General features: G+C 41.4%; 1 protein-coding gene across 2 annotated transcripts in view; it reads left to right on the top strand.

The window, feature by feature from the left end:
* ESR2 (estrogen receptor 2) overlaps nt 1-26,258 on the top strand; it is a 143,105-nt gene that overhangs the window by 60,141 nt on the left and 56,706 nt on the right. For both annotated transcript variants that reach the window (XR_004540192.1, XM_033953142.1), the window contains exons 2-3: nt 4,768-5,254; nt 10,149-10,324. Coding sequence is in view for 1 of the 2 variants with exons in the window: in XM_033953142.1 (XP_033809033.1) it covers nt 4,821-5,254; nt 10,149-10,324 (610 nt within the window). In the remaining variant the exon portion in view is untranslated. The remainder of the gene's footprint in view (nt 1-4,767; nt 5,255-10,148; nt 10,325-26,258) is intronic.

The following is a 26,258-nucleotide window of genomic DNA, read 5'->3' as shown; positions in this document are numbered from 1 at the left end:
CAGCAGGCTTTTCAGATGTTTCTCTGCCACCTAATTCTTAGACCCTTTACTCCTAAGAAAGCCGATCCTTTCTGTTCTAATAACATATCTTGACTTTTCTCTGAAAAGGGTATTCTTAGCCTTGGAGTTACAGGAAAACATTTGTTGCTTTCTAATTTCATTCCATAAAGTTATTGACATTTCACTCCACTTGGCTTCAGGCCATCCCACTGGGTTGAGTCTCTGCCGCAGAATACAGTGACCTGGTACCATTTTAAGTGGTTTACAATATAACTTCACTTGAACTGTGTTTACTTGCTCTTGCAGAGGAAAAGCTATTTGTGAAGTTCGTAATATCGAAGAAAAAATATTAATTATATTAATTGTTCTTGAGGCAATGAGAACCCGATCATGTTTTTTCCATTACCTTCTCCTTTTTATTTTAAGTACTGTAACCCTACCCAATTCCCTTTTGTTCATTGTTTTGTTAATAGAATCTTTTATTATGTATGTCCCTTCCCCTGATGTTTAATCATTTGTAATAAATTCTGTATGATGTAAACCATTTTGGTAACTAAAGCCATAATAAACTTGAAATCTGTACAAGCCTCTACAACCTCATCTGTACCAATTCCAGTGTATTATGTAAAGGCAAGATCGGTTGTCAATAAATCAGATGTTATTAGAGACTAGATTGATCATGGACAGCCAGGGTTGGTCATGATAGTTGAAACATGGCTTAATTCTCAAGAGGATCCAGTTATTAAAGAGATGTGTCCCATTGGATATAAAGATAAGTCATCTCAATACAGATGTAAAGAAAGGGAAGGGATTGCTTTTATTAAATAAATCATTTGTAGCATCCATGTTCACTTCCAATTTAGTTTTCATTGGAAATATTGGCCTGAGGAAATATTTCATTGGAAATATTGGCCTGAGTTGTTCAAGATGACACCTTACAGAATGCATTGGATATTTCTCTGTTTTATTGGCAACAAGCATAGATTTATTTTTTTAATTTTTAATTTAAGCTGAGTTTAAATTGTAATAATACCCCTCCCTTTTTTTTTTTTTTTTTTTTTACTAAGCCATGGTAGAGATTTCTACTGTGACCCGGAGTACTACATGCTCCTACACTGCTCTGACGCTCATAGACGTTCTATAAGCATCAGCATTTAGCGCTCCAGGCCATGGTAGAAACCTCTACTGCGGCTTAGTAAAAAGGAAGGATAATTTTGTTGCAAAATCAAGCAGACTCTAAAGTTAAGCAATTATCCCCTTCTTTTACTAAGCCACCATAGAGGTTTCTACCATGGCTCGGAGCGCTACATTCTCTGATACTCATAGAATTCTTATGAGCTCCAGAGCAGTGTGGCCGCGGTAGAAACCTCTAGTAAAAGAGTGCCTCTATGATTATTTATATTCATTATATTTTAAATGGCAGGTTTCTGTTTCCACACGCTCATACAAAAGGTCCTCAGTTGGACCTGTTTGCATTCAGATTTAATAGCCCTGAAGTATTATCTGTTTCAGATTCAGTTGGGGAAACCAATTGTTTGGCCAGATCACTTAACTGTATTTTACTTTTTATATGAGTAGGAAATAGTTAGCAATGTGCCTCCACCCAAAGAACACATTTATCTGTCATGAAGTAAAATTGATGAAATGGAATTTTGGACAAAGCAGATATTATGCTCAATAGTCTAATTCGGTGGTTCCCAAACCTGTCCTGGGGGACCCCCAGCCAGTCAGGTTTTCAAGATATCCCTAATGAATATGCATGAGAGAGATTTGCATATAATGGAAGTGACAGGTATGCAAATCTCTCTCATGCATATTCATTAGGGATATCTTGAAAACCTAACTGGCTGGGGGTCCCCCAGGACAGGTTTGGGAACCACTGGTCTAAGGTCAATTAAAGAGTGTCCTACATTAGGTTGGAACCAGATGAATTCAGAAATATTGGATAAAATTGTTCCTAGAAAAGTAAGAAAGAACCACCAACCTAGGAGACAGGCATGATTTATTAGTTTTAAAAAGAAAGTATAGATTTCTTGAGAGAAAGTGGCGTAGAACACCACTAGAGGAAGATAAGAGTAGTTGGAGAAAAGCCATAAACAATTATAAAAGACATCTTATATGTTCAAAACAAAAGCATTTTATATCATTTTTCAGCGATGAGAAGCTGAATATGAGAAAGTTGTATCAGGTCCTTAATAAACTGACCAAAACTTCAGATTTACTTATTGCGACTAATGTTACACTGTCTCCTGATGACAACTATTTTCTTTAAAACTAAAATAGAGAAAAACAGGTCTTCTCTATAGTATCAGGATCCAGTTAATATACCTCCCCTTTTTATTTTTTTTACTAAACTGCGATAGCGGTTATTAGCTCAGGGAGCTGCGCTGAATGCTCTGTGCTGCTGCCGATGCTCATAGAGTTCCTGTGGGCGTCAGGAGCAGCGTGGAGCATTCAGCGCGGCTCCCTGCGCTAATAACTGCTATCGCAGTTTAGTAAAATGGGGGGGGGGGGTATAGAGTTTCTTGATGATTGTTAGATGGGAGAATATCTGACAAGGTTTGGCCATTTTTTTATTTTTTTTTTACCATACCCAGTTTCACTGATTTAATATAGTTTTTAAAAAAAGGCAAACTGTCACATTGTCTTAGTTGTCCTGCTTTTCTAAAGATACATGCGGGCGACGTCATCGCGTCACATCCGCGCATTCTAAGAGTCCACCCCAGACGCGGCCCCGAGCTCAGGCTTTCCAAAACCCGGACAAACTGCCGGGTTTTGAAAGTCCATCTGGGCACCTGGACAGTCCTCTAAAAAGAGGACATGTCCAGGTTTTCCTGGGCACCTGGTAACCCTATTAAAGGGACTCCTGAATGATTTATTGAGACATAAGTTTTCAAGAAAAAGAATCTACTCATCCTGCATATTTTTCAATCCCTTCCTTCAATAAATTGGTTAGTTTGTAGGGTACCTCTTGCATCTTTTGTTTTTTTAAACCCTGTAAAGGAGTTGTTTATTGGTCTGTTTATACATATTTCCAACATAAATCAAATTTTTATTCTTTTAAAAACAATTTTCACTTTTATTCCATTAAAAACTAGTTGTACTAGTATATTTCTGGCTAAGATGCAAAATCTGTTTACTTTGTCGCTGAGGATACAGAAAAAAATAACATGGCTTAAAGCCCTAATGCAGCTTAATAACGTCTCTGTTTATTGGCCCCTTAAAGTGACTTAAAGGACCCTAATGCAACTTTACTGTATAGCAATATTTAGGTAGCTGCAGGTTACATAGTAATGAGATGCAAAATATGCAAATGTGTGTAAAGGAGCTCATTATTATGTAACAACCATAATGTGACTTGAGGACACACTGCAAATTGTGTTATGGTCCTAAACTAATAGAATAACTCCAGCCAAAAGCTAGGGCTATTTTACTATGCAGATAACTTCAGGTCTCAAAGGCGCAACCCAATGCTCTCTGGCTTAATCTTATTGGGGGTGAGGAATCCCTTGATCCATACTCCTCCAAAGCCCTTTGGTTCACCATGATCCAAGCCCCATCAATCCCCTTAAGGCCTTTCCTTCAGTGAAGGCCTCAGAGCCCTTACTTGGTGATCTAGTGGTTTATGGGAAGAAATAATCCCCCTTTACTCCTGCCTAGCTGGTGCTGTTGCCAAAAAAAAAAATCACCTCTAATGGTAGTCTCATGCTCCTGCCACCAGGGCTCATATACCATATATGGAAATATGGCCGTAGTGTGAGACTACCACTAGGGGTGCCATTTTAGAGGCTGTTCCTGTCCATTATACATTGGACCGCCAGATAAGGGCTCTGAGGCCTTCACTGAAGGGGGTTGCTGGGGGGAGCAACTGACTCAGGAGGGCAAGATGGGGGTTTAACAGCAGCCCTGTGATCCCTTTAATACTGTATCCAGAGGCATTGAGCCTCAAAGCCATGGTCCAATGCTCTCGGGCACAGTGTGAGCAAACTTGCAAGCGGTATTATTCAAACAGGGTGGTTATTTTAGTACAGGATTCAACAACCTGCGTTACTGAGATACCACAGGTTGATGAATCTGATGGTAAATCGAGGTGCAGTAAAAGCTTGCCTTTTACCACAGCTTGATAATTCCCACCTCCCCCCCAATATAATTTTGTTACTCATCTCAAGATTTGTAAAAATTGATTTGCAGTGTCAGGAGCAGAAAGATTGTGGTCCTTTTTACTAAGGCGCGCTAACTGATTTAGTGCGCACTAAATGCTAACGCGCTTATAGAATATAATGGGCGTGTTGGCATTTAGCGCACGCTAAGTCGGTTAGTGCATCTTAGTAAAAGGATCCAATTGTTTGATCAGTAGGAAATCAAATTTCAAAATGCAAGTGTGCCTAAAGGACAAAAATGAAAAGGTTGTCTCGGCAATTTACACACCAGGTTAGATCCGTATTAGTTATTAGAGAATCAGCAGTCTAGAAGTCAGACAGTGTAAGAGGCTGAATATCTTAAGAGGCAGACATTCGCGGATACTGAAGGGATTTTAGCAAATACTTATTACTTGAATAGAGGGGTCATCAACTGCTATATTGCCTTAATACATATCTGTGGTGGACATCCATAGTAGTTCCTTTGGCCTTCTAAATGGCCAAGGTTAATTCATATTTTTCAGTTGGTTTATTTTTGTTTCAAGAAAAGAATGGTCTATTATGTACACTTTTTCCATTAACGAGAACAAAAATCTCAATAATTACATTGATGTTTTCCCTTTTTCAGCTTGTGTGTCACTTTCTAAATATGTGAAGAAAAGAGACTCTGTATCTTGATTAATGATGGCCATGCATTCACACAAGGAGTTCCCGTCTCAGTTACAACCAATCCAGAGCATTCAGCAGAGTAAACTAGAAATGAAGAGTCCCTCATCAGGAATCAGCTCTCCAGTCCCGTACATCAGTAATCAGTCATCCCTCTCTGTGGAACATAGTCCACTGTACATCCCTCAGACTTATATTGAAAGCAGACAGGACTATCCATCGATGGCATTCTGTAGTCCAACACTGATCAACTATAATGGTTCCAGCAGTGCCAATGACTCGGAAAGTGGAACAGTGAAACAAACATTGAGCCCAAATGTGTTGTGGCCCGTTCCTGGCCACATGTCACCGTTGACGTTACACTGCCAGCCGTCACTTCTCTATGCAGATCAGCCAAGGAGTCCATGGTTCGAAGCAAAATTGGAGGAACACCTACTGCCAGGCAACAGGTATTTATAGGTTCCAGTTTTATGCCAACTGTTACTTAATTTATTCATTCCCACCTGATGGCAATATGCTTATTAAAGCTTAGGGAAGACAATTTGCAAATTATTTTGTCTGGTTGACTGTGCCCTTCCTGCTTGTAGGTAAAAGTGCCTGAGCTCTTTCATTGCAATAGTATTTTTACCTATTCTGAAAAGGAAGGGTCCTGCAGTGAAAGAACAGTGTCAACTTGCAGTGAATTGGGATTTCAAAATGAAACTACAGGTGCAAACTCCACAGTCAGATCTTCATTTAGAAAATCTGTTTGTACCCCAGGCTTGCAAGCACATTTTCAGACCTGTCTGGTACTCCAAACTTTCCCACAGGGAATAATTCCTAAAATATTGCCTAAAGCCATAAGAACATAAGAATAGCCTTACTGGGTCAGACCAAAGGTCCATCAAGCCTAGTAGCCTGTTCTCATGGTGGCCAATCCAGGTCACAAGTACCTGGCCAAAACCCAAAGACTAGCAACATTCCATACTATAAATCCAGGGCAAACGGTGAAATTGTCCAAATCCTTCTGAAAACCAGCTATGCTATCCACTCTTACCACAACCTCTGGCAATGCATTCCAGAGCTTAACTATTTGAGTGGAAAAAATTTCCTCCTATTGGTTTTAAAAGTATTTCCCTGTGACTTCAACGACTGTCCCCTAGTCTTTGTAATTTTTGACGGCGTGAAAAATCTATTCACTTGTACCTGTTCTACTCCACTCAGAATTTTGTAGACTTCAATCATATCTCCCCTCAGCCATCTCTTTTCCAACCTTTGTAGTCTTTCCTCATAAGAGAGGAGTTGCATCCCCCTATGTCCGAGGATAATTAACGCTAAGCATGAAGTTTGTATCGGCAATTACACACACAGTTGCTATTACAGAATACTAGGGTAAATCTGCAGTTGCATGCAAACTTTAGGCTCAAGCACTTCTGCCAGCTCCAATGCATGGCATAAATGCTTGCCTCTAATGATCTAAGTGTTGGTAGTTTGGTGCATAACTGCTAGTATTCTAGAACCCATACACATAGGTGCTAGGCATGCCCTGACTTGCTCACGCCTCTCCCAGGTCCACACCCTCTTGTACTTGTGCGCTGTGGTACCGGAGGACTGGAGAAGGGCAGATGTGGTCCCTCTCCACAAAAGTGGAAGTAAGGAAGAAGTAGAGAATTACAGGCCAGTAAATCTGACTTCTGTGATAAGCAAATTAACAGAAACGCTTTTAAAACAGAGAATGGTGAAGTTTCTGGAATCTTGTGGATTACAGGACCGGAGGTAACATGGATTCACTAGACATAGGTCTTGTCACACAAATCTGATCAATTTCTTTGACTGGGTGGCTAGAGAATTGGATAGAGGGAGTGCACTAGATGTGGTGTATTTAGATTTTAGCAAAGCCTTTGAAAGTGTTCCACACAGACGTCTAATAAATAATCTGAGTGCCCTTGGGATGGGTCCTAAAGTGGCGGGCTGGGTCAAGAACTGGTTGAGTGGAAAGGGACAGGGGGTAGTGATCAATGGAAATCGCTCTAAGGAAAGGGATGTTACCAGTGGTGTGCCTCTAAGGTTCTGTTCTTGGGCTGTTCTTTTTAACATTTTATAAATTATTTTGCTCAAGGGCTGTCGGGTAAGATTTGTCTCTTTGCAGATGCTCATCTTTGCCCATGGTAACACCTCAACAGCCATGCTGCAATTCCATGTTGCATGCAAATGTTTAGTTTTCAAGTTTATTTTATATTTTATATACTGCTCATTGGCATATGCCATCTAAGCAATTTACAATAAAATAATTAAAAAGGCAGAAAAGAGCTACAGTATTTTAAAAGGATAGATGATCATTCAGGGAAGCTTTCCTAAAAGTATTACATTTTAAAATCTGTTTTAAATCAAGAGAGAGCAAACTGTTTATGAAGGTCCAGAGGAAGATTATTCCACAGGGAATGTGCCACAACTTAAAAAAAAAGAATAGTGTATATGCATGAAACAGATTTGACGAAATGATGGAACAGCCAACAAAGTTTGTTGCAAAGACCAAAGAGAACGCAATGGGGTAAAAGACACAAGAAACCGAAGAAAAAATAATAGTTTCTGAAGAACAGATTTTATGAACTAACATTCTCCCTCCTTTACTAACACATAGTACGGATTTTAGCGCCAGCAGCAGTGGCGGTAACCACTCCGATTATCGCTGCAGGACAACTAAGTCTAGGTCAGCCAACATCCCACCCTAACCACTTCTCCAAAAATGCCCCTTTTAGCTCTGGGCACACAATGGAATTCTGAGGCCTAAAAAGTCCATGGATACGTCTAAAAAGCTATTTTGATTACCAGCACTTGGACAACCTGTTTTTTATATCGTCTGTTTTGATTATGAGCCCCATACCTTATAGAATACAGTAAACAATGAGGTCAAAGTTCAGTTAGTGGCGGTGGTGGAGATCTTCCCAGACGTTCAAAGCCTAGCCCTGTCTGAGCTTTGGCTTTGAATATCCAGTTATTTTTGAGCCAGTTAACACATAGCTGTTTAAGTCAATATTTAGCACTTGAGCATCCATGGAGTAGCGCAGTGTCTCGCAAACTTTTCAAGCCATGGCACACTAAACCGGCGGCCGCAGCTCGAGGGTACCTAAAAGCGCATGGACGTCGATGTAATGACATCGTGCGTATGCATGACATCATTACATCGACGTCAGCGCATGTGCGGAGGCCCTCCAGACAGGGTCCTGAGCCACTAGTGGAGGGTGCTGCAAAAGAAGATGCATGGAGAGGAGGAGAGACGCCAGGAGAGGTGCTCGTGGCAGCTGACTGCCTACAGGATGTGCCTCTTGCTGCAAGAGGCACGTCCTGTAGGCAGTCAGCCAGTGCTGGTGCCTCTCCTCCCCAGCATCTCACGGCACACTTGAAATCTCAGGCGGCACACAGGACAGATAGAGAAACATAGAAACATGGAGTTTCTGAGGCTTCTCTTCATCTCCAGATAAGGTCATGTATTTCTTCTCAAGGCAAGTAGACAGAACCTTCGTCAACTGGACTATCCGTCTCTCTTGGCCTGGTTTTATCTGCAGGTCCTTGGAGGCAATCCCCTGGGTCAGGGCACCATGCGCCCTTGACAGGGGTCCCTCCTATCTTGGTGATCTCCACAGAGTTTTCCCCTTCAGAAGCTGCTCCCCTGGATGGAGCCAGCTAGCAGCAACATGAGCTGGTGGCTTCAGGGGCAGCCTCTCGGGCAGGGCTGGCTTCTTCAGATTTCCGAATGGATGGCTCAGGGTGAAAGTCAGCCTGTTGGATTGCAGGCTCACTGCAGGGCCTGCTCCATTCAGCTTTGGGAAATTCGGCTGGTGCTACTCGCTCTCCAGCCCCTTCAGAAAGGACCAGCGGTGGCATATGTGCATCATGAGGGAGCTCTAGTGCTCTCTTTCTTGGGTCAGAAAGATCGTCGGTGTTCCACTGGGCAGAAGCACATCTTCTGTCTTTCTTAGCGGCCCAGGGGGCCGGAGTCAACAATGTTCAGGCAGACTTCCTCGGTCAAAAGTTCCTGGACTCAGGAATATGGTCCCTCTTGCAGTAGTCCCTGTATTCCTGGAATAAACTACCTGAGCTCACCCGTCATGCCCCTTTCCTTCCCTTGTTTAAATGCAGACTGAAAATACACCTTTTTTTGATATAGCCTTCAATCCATAACCCTACTCCCCACTGCCCAGCCTAGCCAGCAGATTAACCATCCCCCCTAACTGTATCCCCCCACCCTGGCATCTTGTTTGTCTGTTTAGATTGTAAGCTCTTTTGAGCAGGGACTGTCCCCTTCATGACTCTGTACAGCGCTGCGTATGTCTGGTAGCGCTCTAGAAATAATTAATAGTAGTGGAGGTAGCCAAAGATAGACCACTCTTTTTGGTGACTTTATTTGACCATCAAACTTAGCTAGCTAGCTGCTGAATATTGGCAGTGACAGGATATGTCAAGTGGCATTGACAGTCACCAGCCAATCCTCTAAACCAGATATTTAGCGGGAGATAGCCAGCTATCTCCCACTGAATATTGCCGGATAGCCAGCTAAGTAGCACTGAACATCAGCCCCTTCCTATGTACTCTGAATGAGTGGTCAAATTTCTTTTCTGCCTTCTTTTGACATTCCTTTCTATAGCATTTTATCGTGAGCCACTTTGACCTGTGCTCAGCAAAGGCAGGATATTAAAAAAACTAATATACATAAACGTAGTTCTCCAGTGAAGAGAAGATGCAGGGCAATCTAATTTATCCAACCTACTCGGGAACCACTGGAAATGTTTGGTCAGTCAGGATTTTGGTAATAAGTGAATCCGTTTTGCACATTGCCATCATGGTGGACTTACGTATAGCTCTAGTCTGTTAAATATGGCGTCCTTGGCGAAGTGGGGTTCAACTAACTGGAACGGTGCTAACATCGCTACTATTGCTGCTGTTGTTTGGGCAACATTCATTGGTGGTTCCTGAGATTTAGTGGAGGAGAAAGTACCTGTTCTGCCTTTAGCTCAGAAGGTGGGCTTCTCAATGGCTAAACAAAAGTTATATTCAAGGGCACAGGACTGAAGCATAATGGTACTGCAGTTTGAGAAAACATGTGGTGCCACCTGTCTCAAAAAATGTGGCACAAATGGAAGTGGTATCAGTTGGGTTTTAAGAAAAATCTCAACAGGAATATTTACAGGGAAATACCTGCTATACCCGAAAGTGACTTACCTAGAGCTATAACTGAACAAAGTATGAGCTAAATCCAGAATCCCCCCCCCTTCCCTGCATGAAAAAATTTAAAATGACATAACTGCAATTGCTACCAAATAAATTGGCATTCTCTTTTACCTCATGGTTTTGCTTTTTCAACAGAGAGCTATTGAAAAGAAAATCTAATGGCAGTGATTACTCAAATCACATTGTCAGCAATCCTAGCTCAAAAAGAGACACCCATTTCTGCGCCGTTTGCAGTGACTACGCATCGGGATACCACTATGGAGTCTGGTCCTGTGAAGGCTGCAAGGCATTCTTTAAAAGAAGCATTCAAGGTAGACAAATTTGGCTTTTCATCAGAATGAGGATGCAAAGTCACAAATGGTGTTCTTTCAGTCATGCAACTGCTTTGTCTTGCGTTTAGATCAGTGTGCACCCATAGAAATGGCTGTTCTTATTGAGAAAGTTGTGTTGTATTGTGACATCGGCTTTGCCTTTCTTTTGTTTTGCTTCTCGCAGTGCTGGGCAAAGGAAGACTCCTCTTTTTCTGTCGAGTAGACAGCACCATAGACACACTAACAAATCTAGAGGTCAGAGTTATCACATGTACATTATGCAAACAGTTTTGGTTGCAGGTATACAATTGTGGAATAATTTGACAGGACCATCGAGGTTACTTTCTGATATCCAGAAATTTACGAAGGTTTTGAAAACAACTTTGTTTATGGAGGCTTTTAACAGAGTAGGCTGGGATACTAATTATGCGCATTTTAGATGAGTTTGTTTTGTTTATTTGTATATTTTGTATGTTATATGAGAATTATGTTTGTATTTTGTAAACTGCGCTTAGGTTTAAGCAGGATAGAAATATTTTTAAAAAATATACTGTAAGTAGTATTTTTTAAAAAATGGGATTTTATAGAGGTTTAAATCTGTAAAAGAAGATGAAAAATTGGAGCTATTTTTATGATCTTGAGTCTCTGGCCTCCAAGGTTAATGGGATTAATTTGTCATATAATCGAGACCTATTAGTTTTATAGCTGGGAAAGTCATACCCTGAGTATGTAGGGAGTGCCACCTTTTTCAGCATTCTGTATAGATACACATGTGCTGGCACAATGAGTCTTATATCAATAAAAGGTAATGATAAGTTGTCTGTAGAGCCACTACAGTAATACATATGGCTAGCTTTCAAGTTATGTCGATTGTTCAAGTTATGTTGATTGTTGAAGTTAATGTTCTCTGGAAGGAGAAGCGGCCTAATAGTGCAGGAGGAGGCTGAGAACCTGAGGAATAGAGTTCAGTTCCTACCGCAGCTCCTTGTGACCCTGGGCAAGTCACTTAGAGTAGGGTTACCAGATTTTACAATTGTAAAATCCAGACCTATGGCCCCGCCCCCAGCCCTGCCCTGCCCTGTTCCACCCAGGTCACCTTCAAGCCCTGCCCTGTTTCACCCAGGTCCACCCCAGCCCCGATCCCCCAACCTCTTCTCGTGCTCAGAGCCGCGTTGGGAGGGCATCTGCCCATGCGCAGATGTGACGCAATGATGTCACAAGCATGTGCGCATGCTCAGAAGCCCTCCCGACACGGTACCGAGCTGGAAGCTTTTCAAAACCTGGACAAAAAGCTGTCCGAGGACAGTCCTCTAAAAAGAGGACATGTCTCGATAAATCTGGATGTCTGATAACCCTTTTGCAGAGCTGCAGTAAGCACTAAGACATGCTTGTGTGTGTGTATGCCTTTAAGTTGACCATTGACCCATGCCTGCATGCACATTGAGGAATTCTCTCTGTGATATTTCAAGGCAGAGTCCAGGAGTGGTTTGCTATTGCCTTCTCCTGCACAGTATTTGGCTCTACTTTGTTGCTGCTGCCCTACAGCACTAGTGGTCCCCCATCCAGGTACTAGCCAGGCCTGACACTGCTTAGCTTCCAATAGCAAGAGCAGGCCTACTCAGGGCAGCCATGCCATTGGCAACCAACACATGCCTACCGCAGCAAAACAAAAGAAGGCTTACCGATGGGTGTGCTGAGGCGTTCTGCAAAATGTGCACATGCTACCTCCATGCTTAATAATAAAATTTATTTTTTAGCCCTGGGAGAGGGTCTTGGGGCAGAGAATGGATGTGTTCTACGAGTATGGTTTAGCATGTGAGCCCTTATCGGTGGTGGTGGTATTGGCTCATGTACTAATGGGAAAATTAGTGCGTGGCTATTAATAAGGAAAATAGAAAAATCAGCCATTTTACCCCAGTGGTACAAATGGCCGTAGCATGTGGGAATGACCCAAATAAGGGCATACTAAGGCATTTTTTTTTAGCGCCTTTTGGTTAGAGACCTTCCATTGCCCCAGGAGCAAAACTTAGAGGCCCTTTAACCAAACTGCAATAAAAAGTGGTCTTAGCATGCCCTTAAGCACGTCTTTTCCGCAGACTAAGGCCACTTTTTACTGCAGGAGAAAATGGCTGAAAATCCTTTTTTTTTTTCTATTTTTGTAAAATTGGAGTTCACTTTTGTTTAGCACAAAACTAATATGTAAGTGAGATTAATGTTTATTTTTGTCAGATTTTGCTGTTTTAAAATTAGAACAGTCTAAAAGTTGACATTTTTTCTCTCGTATCTTTTCCATGATTTTTGTCTAGTCAAACTAACTAACAAATGTCGGCCTCTCAACTCAGTGGAATTAAAAATAGAAGTGAAGGGCAATCCTATAAACTGGAACCTATTATTAGACACCAAAAGCCTGATTCTATAAACAGCACCTAACTGCGCCTACCGGGCAACCACTAGGCGTTCTTTATAGAATCATGCCTAGCAGTGCCTAGGTATACTTAGGCGTTGCTAGGCATTGTTGAGGTAGGTTCCGGAATATAAGGCCAGGTTTTACTTGGCCTAATTTACCAGCACCTAGTGATGCCTAAGTTTACCAAGCCTGTCCCTAACCATGCCTACTTGTCAAGTAGGCATTTTTAGGCATCAGAGGGTACCTCGACAGTCCCACTAGGTACCACACAGATACCCACACATAGCTTTAATTCATTGCTTTTTTATTTAAAATTATTTGAATTGATTTTTAATGGTGTGGTCAGTTACCATGCCAATTAACCAATTAAAAAAAAAATTTAACTTGCATGCAGATTTCAGTTAGGCACCATTTACAGAATGAGGCCCAAAATGCACATCATTTGGCACCAATAGCTGGCATTTATGTTCTATAAAATACTTGCTAAGATTCCTTGGTGTGTAAAAGCAAGGAGGTATACACGTGTTTAGAACGTGGGCAAGCTGTGGGCATGTATCTAAGCAATGCATGAAACAGAGAATATTATCGGTTACGATTGGTGCAATTATGTACATCAACTTTCTTTTAAACTAACTTGATTGACCAGTCAGCTGTTACAACCATAGTCTATCCCTATCCCCAGCCTACGTTGATACAGCGGCAAACACCGAAACTATCGTCAAACTTTCCCATACCACAATACATCTTTAGGTGCGCCAACTTTGGTATGCCCATTTTTGGCAGGTATATGTTTTCAGTGTGCAAATGTGCCTTTACACTACTATTACAGCCTAAGTGTGCTTTGTAACTATTATAGAAATGGCACTAAGCACGGCACCTTCATCTTGGTGCTAATTTATAGTATTGCCCCCATAAAGGAAAGAACATAATATTCTAATCTAATCTAATCTTCCACCCAATGTGCAGTGGCAGCTAAGAAAGCAAACAAGATGCTAGGAATTATTAGAAAAGGGATGGTAAACAAGACTAAGAATATTATAATGCCTCTGTATCGCTCAATGGTGCGACCTCACCTTGAGTATTGCGTTCCGTTCTGGTCTCCTTATCTCAAAAAAAGATATAGCAGAACTAGAAAAGTTTCAAAGAAGAGTGACCGAGATGATAAGGGGGATGGAACTCCTCTCATATGTGGAAAGACTAAGAAGTTACGGCTCTTCAGCTTGGAAAAGAGACGACTGGGGGCAGATATGATTGAGGTCTACAAAATCCTGAGTGATGTAGAATGGATACAAGTGGATAATTTTTTTCCTGCATCAAGATTTACAAAGACTAGGGGACACTAGATTAAGTTACAGAGTAATACATTTAAAACCAATTGGAGGAAATATTTTTTCACTCAGAGAATAGTTAAGCTCTGGAACGCGTTGCCAGAGGAGGTGGTAAGAGCAGTAAATGTAGCTGGTTTTAAAAAAGGTTTGGACAAGTCCCTGGAGGAAAAGTCCATAGTCTGCCATTGAGACAGACATGGGAGAAGCTACTGTTTACCCTGGATCGGTGGCATGGAATGCTGCTACTATTTAGGTTTTTGCCAGGTATTTGTGACTTAGATTGGCCTCTGTGAAGATGGAATACTAGGCTGGATGGATCATTGGCCTGACCCAGTAAGGCTATTCTCATGGTCTTAATCTAAATTGACATTTCTGTCCTGCTCAATCCCTTTGCAAGTCCCAAAATATTATTCAACTGTTACAAATAACAATACTTAATCCTAACTTCAATCTTATCTTAGATGTATAATTGTACAAATGAGAAAGTTTTTAATCCTTTGTGACACTTTATATACGATGATAGGTTTTTCAAAGTACGAGTAGATGGCAATAAATTCCAAATCAGAACAGATTGATAAGAAAAAAGAATTAGCTAAGTATCTTTAAACTTTAATTCCTCTGAAAGATGAACCTACTACAAACTATTCTACAAATTAATGTAAAATGTTTAAAAATCAAAGAAAATATGAAAATAAGCTCCTGTATGCTTTCTCCAACCTAAGACTTGATTTACTAAGATTTTAATTCCTCATTCTGGGTCCAAAGACTTTCAAAACTGATTTGAGAGCCAATCTCAGCTGCTCTAGTCTAGATACATGTCTGTGTTCCTACTAGAAAATAATCACACAGAAGGAAGCGTGTTTGGGTGAATATTTCCATTTCTAAGACCTGATGCTGAGAGACCTTGCAGTACAGGGAAACACTAGGAAGTATATCAGGAAGTCCAGAGATAGGCATGACTGATGTGCCTCAGCTTTTTAAAAACAACCCCTCCCCTCTTTTACGAATGCATAGCATGGGTATTAGCGCCGGTAACTGCTCTTACGAGCGTTGGAGCAGTTACCAACGCTGCCGACGCTGAAACCCGCGCTATGCATTCATAAAAGAGGGGGAAAGAGCAGTGTGTTATACAAGGATCAACAAAACCCCTGTCTCTCCTCCCTTTCACAAATATCCCCTCCACTATTGTGAAAACTGAACAAACCAAATTACTACAGAATGCTACATAGAAAAATCAAGCTAACAGAATATTTCAGTCACACATGGCAGGAATAGTGTTAAGGGAGAGCAACTAGGGCAACTACCCCGTGGTCAGAGACCCGTAATCCAGCAGGAAGCTAAAGAAGCACAGTCTGGGCTTTGTGGTCCCCAGTTATGTCTAATAACAGCTCTAGCGGGATACGTATTTCAAATCTGAAATATTCTAATCACAAAATATAAAATAAATTTATTTTCTTCTATCTTTTTGTTGTCTGGTAATTTTATTCTTCAAATCACATTGGTCTCAGGCTTTGGGTTTGGGTTCCTTCTGTCTTCATCGTGGCATGGCTGGCTGCTGAAGGTAAAATAGGCTCAAGAGGAGATGGGGAGGAGATACCAAGTCTGCCACGGGTGTAGTTTTTTTACCACAGGAGCAAGACTTTTCACCACTCCCATGGGGCGTTAAAAGGTCTTGTCCCCATTCCCGCGGGGCAGTGAAAGGTCTTGTCCACATTCTTACGGTAAACCAGTTGCAAATGTCCCCATTACTGCGGATTTACTGCGGTGACCACAGTTTACCGCGGTAAATGGTCCCATGTCATTCTCTAGTTCAGACCTCTGTGGTGAAAATAGCAGGATATCAGAAATCAGTGTAAGAAATCTTTCCTCCCCTCCCCACATTTACAAAACTGTAGCGCACTTTTTAGCACTAGCCGCAACGTTAACAGTTCCGATGCTCACAGAATTCCTTCGAACGTAGGAGCTATTACTGCCGTGGCTGGCACTAAAATCTGTGCTACGGCTTTGTAAAAAGGGTGGGGGGAGGGTTAATAATTTTGTGTATTTCATTTCCTTCCTTCTTGCCTCTGCTCTGCACACCACTAGCTGCACAAAAAAGGCAGTTTAAAATTCTTTAAACAACTGCTGAAAAACAGTACCACAAATCTCAGGGCAGCCATAATGGAGATTTCATGAGATATATTTGCATAAGCGTGGTCTATGAACTGGATTCATTTGTATAGTTTAGTTATCCTTTGGAGGAGACAAGGGTTGTAATTGGGAACTACCACTTGAGAAGCTGTGAAGTGGATTTTCAGTCAGGAGCAGATTGTCTCCAATAAGCTAAAAACTTAGCTCAGTCCTGCTGTCCTCTGTTCCAGCAACCTCAGTCTTCACCCCTTTTTCCCTTTTCCCCCAACATGGTTCAGAATTCAGTCCTGCTTCCCCTTAAACGTAGCTGGCTAAGTGCTCTCTTGCCCCCAAGAATGCCTGCAGGGCTGCCTCCTATTTGAGCAGCTAAATTTAATTGTTAAGAGCCAGGGCAGTTTCAGCCATAGGCAGCGGAACACTTTTTTGTTTGGGGGGGGAGGGGCAAGATCTCCACCCAGCAAGGATCCTGCAGCATGTCTCTCTCCAGCTCCTGACTCCTCCTGGTCACTTTAATTTTAAGTTTTCGGGCAACCTCTGCGCAGCGTTAACAAGCAGGTCTACCCTGCAAATCTTTATTCTGCAGCGATGCTCGTTGATGCTGCACGGTGGCTGCCCAAAGACTTAAAATTACAGCGACTGGAGGGAGGTAGGTGGGGGAGTAGAAGCTTCCATAACAGACTCCTTCGACAGCCAATTTTTGGGGAGGCCATGGCCCCTGTGGCCTCCCCCGTTCCAATGCCCATAGTTTTGGAGTTTATAAACTGGCTGTCCAACTCCGTAGATTACTTGGAAAATGTCTCGCTGTATTAAATAATAATAATAATAATAATAATAACTTTATTTTTCTATACTGCCATAATCTTGCGACTTCTAGGCGGTTCACAGTGAAGAATAGCTGTACAAACAGCGATTAAATCATAAGGCCTGTGATTACATGGTGTCGATTAGTAAGAAGAAAGATATACATAGGTTACAATAAAGTTTTAACATGTTACAGTAGAAATGTTGTAAAATGAGCATATAGCAGAATACAAATGGTGAAGAAGCCATTGAGCAGTCAGAGAATACGAAGTACTTCGTGAGAGGGGAAAAAGTGGATTCAAGTATGATGAGCGGTAACTTTAAGAAAAGGGGGGAGGAAGAACTGGCTATGAAATAAATTTGTTGAACAGGGTGATCTTTAATTCTTTCCGAAAAGCGCCATATGTCAACCTGGCGCCATCAGTGAGGTAGCCTAACCAAGTTTGCTGCCTACCAGCTTGAAACTTGAACGTTCTGTCTAGAAAGGTTCGGTATCTGTAGCCTGTAATCTTCGGGTAGGCAAAGAGGTTGTGGTTTCTGGTTATCCTTGTGGGGGAACACTGAAGCAAATAAAATAGAACCTTTGAAAGCTTATCCATGTTGTCTGAAGCAGCGTGCTCATTGAATGCATCTGTAGGTTTGCAGCAGTTATTTTTCTGTACCTGTGAAAGCCATTTGTCATACTGGGGTCAAAATTCAAAGCAATTTAAAGAGTCAGAATTGGCTCCTGACCATTTAAACCACTTTTCCAGGACTAACCAGGCCTTTTCAGCAGCTCTTACCCAGTTAGTATCCAAGTTGATGCCAGCTATTTTGTGGGTGCTCTGGGGGCGGAGTGGGCACCTAGCCACTTATTTAACCATCTAAAATAACCATGAAAACAGGACCACATAAAACACAGTCCTATCCTTATGCAGTTCTTCTTAGCCGGTTAAATGCTGAATATCACACTTATAGAACCTTACCATATATTTTATCCTGCAATTTTCAACAAGGAATCATTTCAGCTTGCAATAAGATTGGGATCAGTTATTACATTAGTAATTAGCTTCTACAGAGCAAATTGGATAATCACTTAGAGAAGAATTCATCAATGGGCACTAAGCCCTAACGATTAAGAACATAAGAAGTTGCCTCCACTGGGTCAGACCAGAGGTCCATCGCACCCAGCGGTCCGCTCCCGCGGCGGCCCATCAGGTCCATGACCTGTGAAGTGGTTTCTGACTAATCCTATAACCTACCTCTGCTTCTATCTGTACCCCTCAATCCCCTTTTCTTTTAGGAACCTATCTAGACCCTCCTTGAACCCCTGTAGCGTGCTCTGGCCTATCACAGCCTCCGGGAGCACGTTCCATGTGTCCACAATCCTCTGAGTGAAAAAGAACTTCCTAGCATTTGTTCTAAACCTGTCCTTTTTCAATTTCTCTGAGTGCCCCCTTGTACTTGTGGCTCCCCACAGCCTGAATAATTTTTCCCTGTCTACCTTCTCTATGCCCTTCATGATTCATGTCTCCTCTATGTCTCCGCTTTTCCAGGGAGAATATCCCCAGCATTTCCAATCTGTCAGCATATGAGAAGTTTTCCATACCTTTTATCAGCTTTGTCGCTCTTTTCCGGATTCACTCAAGTACCACCATGTCCTTTTTGAGGTACGGCGACCAGTACTGGACACAGTACTCCAGATGTGGGCGCACCATCGCCCGATATAGCGGCAAAATGACTTCCTTCGTCCTGGTCGTGATACCCTTTTTGATGATACCCATAGGAATATAATGGGCATCTTAGCATTTGCTAAATCGCTTAGCGCCTGTTGATGAATTCTCCCCCTAATGAATTAATCACCAAAATTCGCCCCTTCCTCTCTTAGCACACTACCCTTGTCCACACTCTCATAACCTCACTCTTAGATTACTGCAATATACTTGCTCTCCCTCCTGCAATCTGTGCAAAACTCTGCTGTATGACTCTTCTTCCAACTTCACTACACTCATGCCACCCCTCTCCTTAAATCGCTTCATTGGCTCCCTATCCACCTTCGTATACAGTTCAAGCTCCTATTGCTGACCTACAAGTGTGTTCATTCTGCTGCCTCTCAATATCTCTTCTCTCTCCTTATACACCTCCCAGAGAACTCCGTTCCTCAGATAAATTGCTCTTAGCTGTACCCTTCTCCTCCACTGCCAATTCCAAACTTCCTTCCTTTTATTTAGCTGCCTCCTATGCCTGGAATAAATTACCCGAGTTTGTCTGCCAAGCCCCTTCACTTCCCTTGTTTAAAAGCAGACTGAAAACCCACCAGCAGATTAACCGTTCCCCTTAACTGTATCCATGACATCATGTTTGTCTTTGGGAAGCAGATCTGAGATTGTGAAGTCATAATGCCTCATTCCACCAATAAGAGCCAACCTCATCAGTGATGTCACAATGGCTTGATTGTCCTGTACTCCCTCTGCCCTCCAACCCAGCCAGCAGATTAACCGTTCCCCTTAACTCAGTGGTCTCAAACTCAAACCCTTTGCAGGGCCACATTTTGGATTTGTAGGTACTTGGCGGGCCGCAGAAAAAAATAGTTAATGTCTTATTAAAGAAATGACAATTTTGCATGAGGTAAAACTCTTTATAGTTTCTAAATCTTTCCTTTTGGCTAAGTCTTAATAATAATATTGTAATTAATAGCTAAAAAGACATATGATCAAGAAACTATTTTATTTTACTTTTGTGATTATGATAAACATACTGAGGGCCTCAAAATAGTACCTGGCAGGCCGCATGTGGTCCCCGGGCCACGAGTTTGAGACCACTGCCTTAACTGTATCCTTGACATCCTGTTTGTCCGTCTTGTCTGTTTAGATTGTAAGCTCTTTCGAGCAGGGACTGTCTTCTTTGTGACTTTGTACAGACTGCGTACATCTGGTAGCGCTATAGAAATAGTTAATAATAATAATAGTAGTAGTAGGTGACTATATTCAATGCCAGAGTCCGGATGTGGGCCAGGTAGCCAGCAAATGCTGACCACCTCCTTCGGAATATCTGCCCCACTGCCTTTTCAAAAATTCCATTGAAGAGTTCTGCTCAATTTAAATCCTCTTTTATCCTTTAAATGAAAGTACACAGGGGTCTCAAAAAGCTTGCAGAAATAAACAACTGCAAACAAATTCATAGATTTTCGATTTGTGCTTGATTTATGCATTGGCATCTTGCTGGTTCTGGATTCACTTCCAGGCTTGACCTTTAAGAGAAAGCCAGCTGTGGAATAGTGGAGTAATTTTTTGGAGAAAATGTTACAGGGGATGCTCTGAAATGCAATGGATTTTGACTAGTCCTTAATAAACCATTATGAAGATGCACTTGGGAAAATCCACTGCTCATTTCTACGATAAGCAGCATAAAATCAGTTTTGCTCTTTTGGGATCTTGCCAGGTGCTTGGAAACAGAATACTGGGCTTGACGGACCTTCTGTCTGTCCCAATATTGCAACACTTATGTTCTAACGTAGTCTGATGATTATTTTAGTGCAATAAAGTCCCAGTTGAAGTATCTCTTTTATTTCTACTTTTGTTGATTGAGTCTAATGTAGTCCATAATACAAAACATTCTCCTAGTGAAGTGTTCACTTGATATTTAATTCAGCTAAGTGGGCACTTGTGTTGGAAACCTGCATATAATTTTAGCTAGATTCCACCAAGACAAGGACAAATGGCTTCATCTTAGGGTCTGATTGTATCACAGAATGCCGATTTTAATCCTAAAATTGCTCTGTAGTGGATAATGTTATGAAGCTTTACCCATGTGTATAGTCTGTTGTATATGCGGAAAGGTTTAAAAAATAAAATAAAATAAATAAAATTGAGTGACTGCATTCACAAATAAACTGCCCTAAAATGCTGGGTGCTAAGTGCAATTTCTATAACGGGATTTGGCACACAGAATACTAGTGTAATCCAACAGTTGTGCTTCAACATTTAGGTGTAACCAGTGGTGCAGTAATGGGGGTGCGATGGGTGTGGCGGACTGCCCTGAGTGCCAAATTGGTGGAGGCATTGGCACCTTCCCACCCCGCCCTTTCACACCATGCTACCCTCATGCCATCCCTCCCCCCCCCACCCTGTACCTCTGTATCATCTTCGCTATTGTGAGCAACATAAGAATAGCCTTACTGGGTCAGACCAATGGTCCATCAAGCCCAGTAGCCCGTTCTCACGGTGGCCAATCCAGGTCACTAGTACCTGGCCAAAACCCAAGGAGTAGCAATATTCCATACTACCAGTACAGGTCAAACAGTGGTTTCCCCCTTGTCTTTCTCAATAACAGACTATGGACTTTTCCTCCAGGAATTTGTCCAAACCTTTCTTAAAATCAGCTACGCTATTTGCTTTTACCACATCCTCTGGCAACGCATTCCAGAGCTTAACTTTTCTCTGAGTGAAAAAAAATTTCCCCCTATTGGTTTTAAAAGTATTTCCGTGTAACTTCATGGAGTGTCCCCTAGTCTTTGTAATTTTTGACGGAGCGAAAAATCGATCCACTTGTACCCCGTTCTACTCCACTCAGGATTTTGTAGACTTCAGTCGTATCTCCCCTCGCACCAGCCTGGTTCCCTCTGAATCACTTCTGGGTCACGGGGTCAGGAAGTGATGTCAGAGGGAATCCAACGTAGGCCATCATTTTGTAGGCTTACATTTAAGGCCTTTGACTCCTCTCTATGGAGATGCATACCAACACTTAAGCTCGCACAAGGCCATTTCCGGGTAAAACCATGCCCACGCCCTGCCTTGAGCGTGCTTAAGCATACCTGCTTGTCTCCATAGTCACACCACATATGCCTTCCTCACAGGCGTCTTTCCTCAGCAGCATTTTTTCTAAAAGCGTGCATCCCAATTGGTTGCCGGATGGCGGTAGGATGTCTACTGCTGGCTAAAATTGAGACATACAGTTCAAGAATCAGCCCCTAAGATTCTAGAATGTCAGTTATGTGCACAACTGTAACATTTAGTCATGGATATTTACACCAATTATTGGCATGTCATTTAACCTTTTCCTATCGTAATAAATTTTACGTAACGCTGGTTCCAATCGTAATTATTTTAGCAAAGTTTTTGTATTATTCACCATTATCATTTACGGCTATTGTAAACATAATGTAAATAAGTCATAAGTCTGTAAATTCAAATATTTTGTGTTCCTGGCTCTTTATTAGTCCATACAGACTGTTTATCCACGATGGCAACGGCATTTTTGGAATGTCCCGTCATCCGGGACACACGATAGGAAAAGGTTAAATTCCCACTTAAACTAGTATTCTATAATGGTAGTTATAGAATTCACGCTTCACATGCAACATCCTGGCAACTAAATTTCAGCAGCATTTTCAAAATTACACCCTTATTCTTTTAAATATGAGTTTCTAAAACCATTTTAGTAACATAGTAACTTAGGCCTCCTTTTACAAAACTGCGATAGCCGCGCTGACTATGAGCGTTGGGAGCAGTGCGGGCCATTCAGCGCGGCTCCCCACGCTAGAAACTGCTATCGCACTTTCGTAAAAGAGGGGGGTTAGTAAATGACCTGTGTGGTCCATCCAGTCTGCTCAACAGTCGCATTCATTATCAAGGCAATGTTGAACCAGCAATCCGTGTTATTACATTTTTCTTGCTAAGTTCCACTATTTCCTCCCCTCCCCCCGAATTATGGAAGACATGTACAGTACTCAGATGATATGATTGTGATATAAAATATGCATACTTGCTCCTAGAAACATAGAAACATGATGGCAGATAAAGGTCAAATGGCCCGTCCAGTCTGCCCATTCATATCATCCACCCTGCCACATGCCTGTTCCAGGCTTTCTTGAATTGAGACACAGTCTTTGTTTTCACCACCTCTACTGGGAGACTATTCCACGCATCTACAGTACCACCCTGTCTGTAAAAATGCATTTCCTTAGATAACTCCTGAGCCTATCACCTCTTAACTTCATCCCATGCCCTGTCACTCTGGAGTTTCCTTTCAAATGAAAGAGGCTCGCCTCATGCATATTTATGCCACGAAGGTGTTTAAACTTCTCTATCATATCTTACCTCTCCCGCCTTTCCTCCAAAGTATACATATTGAGATCCCTGAGTCTGGCTCCGTATGCCTTATGATCCATCCCTGCCATTTCCAGGGCTTAGACTGTAAAAAAAAGTCTGCCTTTTGCTGGCTCTAGTTTCATGGATAAAAGCATATTTAACATGCAAGGAGGGTAAACAGTTTTGGAAAAATGGTGCTAATAGTACATTATTATGGCCTCAGGTCCATCATTATACTTTGGCTGTTTCTGTTCTTTGCTCTCCCTCATAAGACTTATAAAAAAACAACAACTCAAAGAGTGTGGAGGCAAAAAAAAAAAAATGTGCATGTTGTTTCCTTGGCTTTTGGGCTTTTTTTGGGTCTGTTTTAAATTATCATTTCTATTTTGTGTCATTAATCCAGTGCACCATTTTCTGTTTTGTTGTTTTATAAACTCTAAAAAAAACAAGAGGACAGGATGATATCTTTATGAAAAACATTCCTTTTGCTGTAAACATAAGAATAGCCTTACCTGGTCAGACCAATGGTCCATCAAGCCCAGTAGCCCGTTCTCACCGTGGCCAATCCAGGTCACTAGTACCTGGCCAAAACCCAAAGAGTAGCAACATTCCAGAATCTCAGAGTAGCAACATTCCATGCTACTGATCCAGGTCAAGCAGTAGCTTCCCCCATGTCTTTCTCAATAACAGACTATGGACTTTTCCTCCAGGAGCTTGTCCAAACCTTTCTTAAAAGATGCTGCACTATCCTCTTTTACCACAATCTCTGACAACACATTCCAGAGCTTAACTATTCTCTGAGTGAAAAAAAAAAAAAAATCCTCCTATTGGTTTTAAAAGAATTTCCCTGTAACTTCATTGAGTCTTTCTGAGCATGTTTGGTTTCACTAACATGATGGGTTCCCTGTTGTATACCTCTTAGATAATGCGCAGTACTGACTTTTTTTTTTTAGCTGTTTTGCATTCTGAAATACAAAATGAAGAATAAAAGCAACTAAACTAATGATAGCCCAATCAATATCTGTTGTGATTTTAAGGTCTAAAATTCTCTGAGTGAAACAGGACCAGGAGAATTTATGCTGTAGTTAGAGAATGACATGGGGACAAATTTTTCCCCGACCCCGTGGGATAGAATTCTCTCATATGAGGAAAGAATGAAACAGTTAGGGCTATTCAGCTTGGAAAAGAGACGGCTGAGGGGAGTTATGATTGAAGTCTACAAAATCCTGAGTAGAGTAGAATGGGTACAAGTGGATCCATTTTTTACTCCATCAAAAATTACAAAGACTAGAGGACACTTGATGAAGTTACAGGGAAATATTTTTAAAAGTAGTATAAAAGTTCACTAACATTAGGTTGCCAATTACCTTCTTTTTCCAATCTATTACATAATTTCAAATGTGTTTGCTTGAATGTCTCTAGAATGCAATCTACAATAAATAATTGCATTATGTCAGGGTTTTGAGCAGGCTAGTGATCAATGAGGACATAACGCCAGTATTTCCTCTTTCTTAAAATTTTTAAGTCTTCAGGGTATTTCGTAACAAATCTTTTGCATTCAAAACAGCACCAGCCATTTGGCTGTTGTAGAGCGTGCTGGAAAACCAAGTTGTGTGATAGATGCTCCTTATGTATTCATATGGTGCTTCGTTAATACCTAGTTGAGTTTAGTTAGTACTTCCAAGATGAATAAAGATCATGATACAGACACTAAGCACGAATTGAAATAGGAGTAGTATGAACACAATATGCACCAATTTGCTTGACTTCTTTGAAGGTATGAATACACATGTGGATAAAGGTGAGCTGGTTGATATAGTATATCTAGATTTTCAGAAAGCTTTTGACAAAGTTCCTCATGAGAGGCTCCTGAGAAAATTGAAGAGTCTTTGGATAGGTGGCAAAGTTCAGTTGTGGATTAGGAATTGGTTATTGAATAGAAAACAGAGGGTAGGGTTAAATGGTCATTTTTCTCAATGGAGGAGGATAAATAGTGGAGTGCCACAGGGATCTATACTGGGACCGGTACTATTTAACTTATTTATAAACGATATGGAAATTGGCACGACGAATGAGGTGATTAAATTTGCAGGTGACACTATACTGTTCAAAGTTGTTAAAACGCATGAAGATTGTGAAAAATTGCAGTCAGACCTTAGAAAATTAGAAGACTGGGCATCCAAGTGGCAGATGAAATTTAATGTGGACAAATGCAAAATGATGCACATTGGGAAGAATAACCAAAAAGCACAGTTACCGGATGCTAGGGTCCACCTTGTGGGTTAATGCTCAAGAAAAAGATCTAGGTGTCATTGTAGACAATACGATGAAACCTTACGCCCAATGTGTGGCGGTGGCCAAAAAAGCAAACAAGATGCTAGGTATTTTTTAAAAAGGGATGGTTAACAAGACTAAAGATATTTTAATGCTTCTATATCGCTCCATGGTACGACCTCACCTGGAGTATTGTGTTCAATTCTGGTCTCCTTATGTCAAGAAAGATATAGTGGCACTACCAATGACAACATGATGGGAGATTACATTTGGGGGCTGATTCGTGAAAGTACTTACAATATAATCACAAATCTTGAAAAACTACTCTTCTGTGGTCATCTTTGTATAGCTTCAATATAAAAACATGTGGCGGGCTGGGTCAAGAACTGGGTTGAGTGGAAGCCAACATAGGGTAGTGGTCAATGGAGATAGCTCTAAGGGATGTTACCAGTGATGTGCCTCAAGGTTCTGTTCTTGGGCCTGTTCTTTTTAACATTTTTATAAACGATATTGCTGTAGGGTTGTCAGGTAAGATTTGCCTCTTTGTGGATGATACCAAAATCTGCAATAGAGTAGACACGCTGGATGGTGTGAATAACATGAAGAAAGACCTTGCGAAGCTTGAAGAATGGTCTGAAATTTGGCAGCTAAAATTTAATTCTAAGAAATGCAAGGTCATGCATTTGGGCTGCAAAAACCCGAGGGAACTGTACAGTTTAGTGGGGTGAAGAACTTATGTACACGACAGAAGAGTGGAACTTTGGTGTGATTGTATGTGATGATCTTATAGTGGCCAAACAGGTTGAAAAGATGATGGCGAAAGCTAGAAGGATGCTAGGTTGCATAGGGAGAGGTATGGCTAGTAGGAAAAAGAAGGTATTGATGCCCCTGTATAAGACTTTGGTGAGACCTTATTTAGAATAGTC

Source organism: Geotrypetes seraphini, chromosome 7, assembly GCF_902459505.1.
Source record: "Geotrypetes seraphini chromosome 7, aGeoSer1.1, whole genome shotgun sequence".
NCBI classification, from domain to species: Eukaryota; Metazoa; Chordata; class Amphibia; order Gymnophiona; family Dermophiidae; genus Geotrypetes; species Geotrypetes seraphini.
This window is presented reverse-complemented; position numbering and strand designations above follow the sequence as displayed.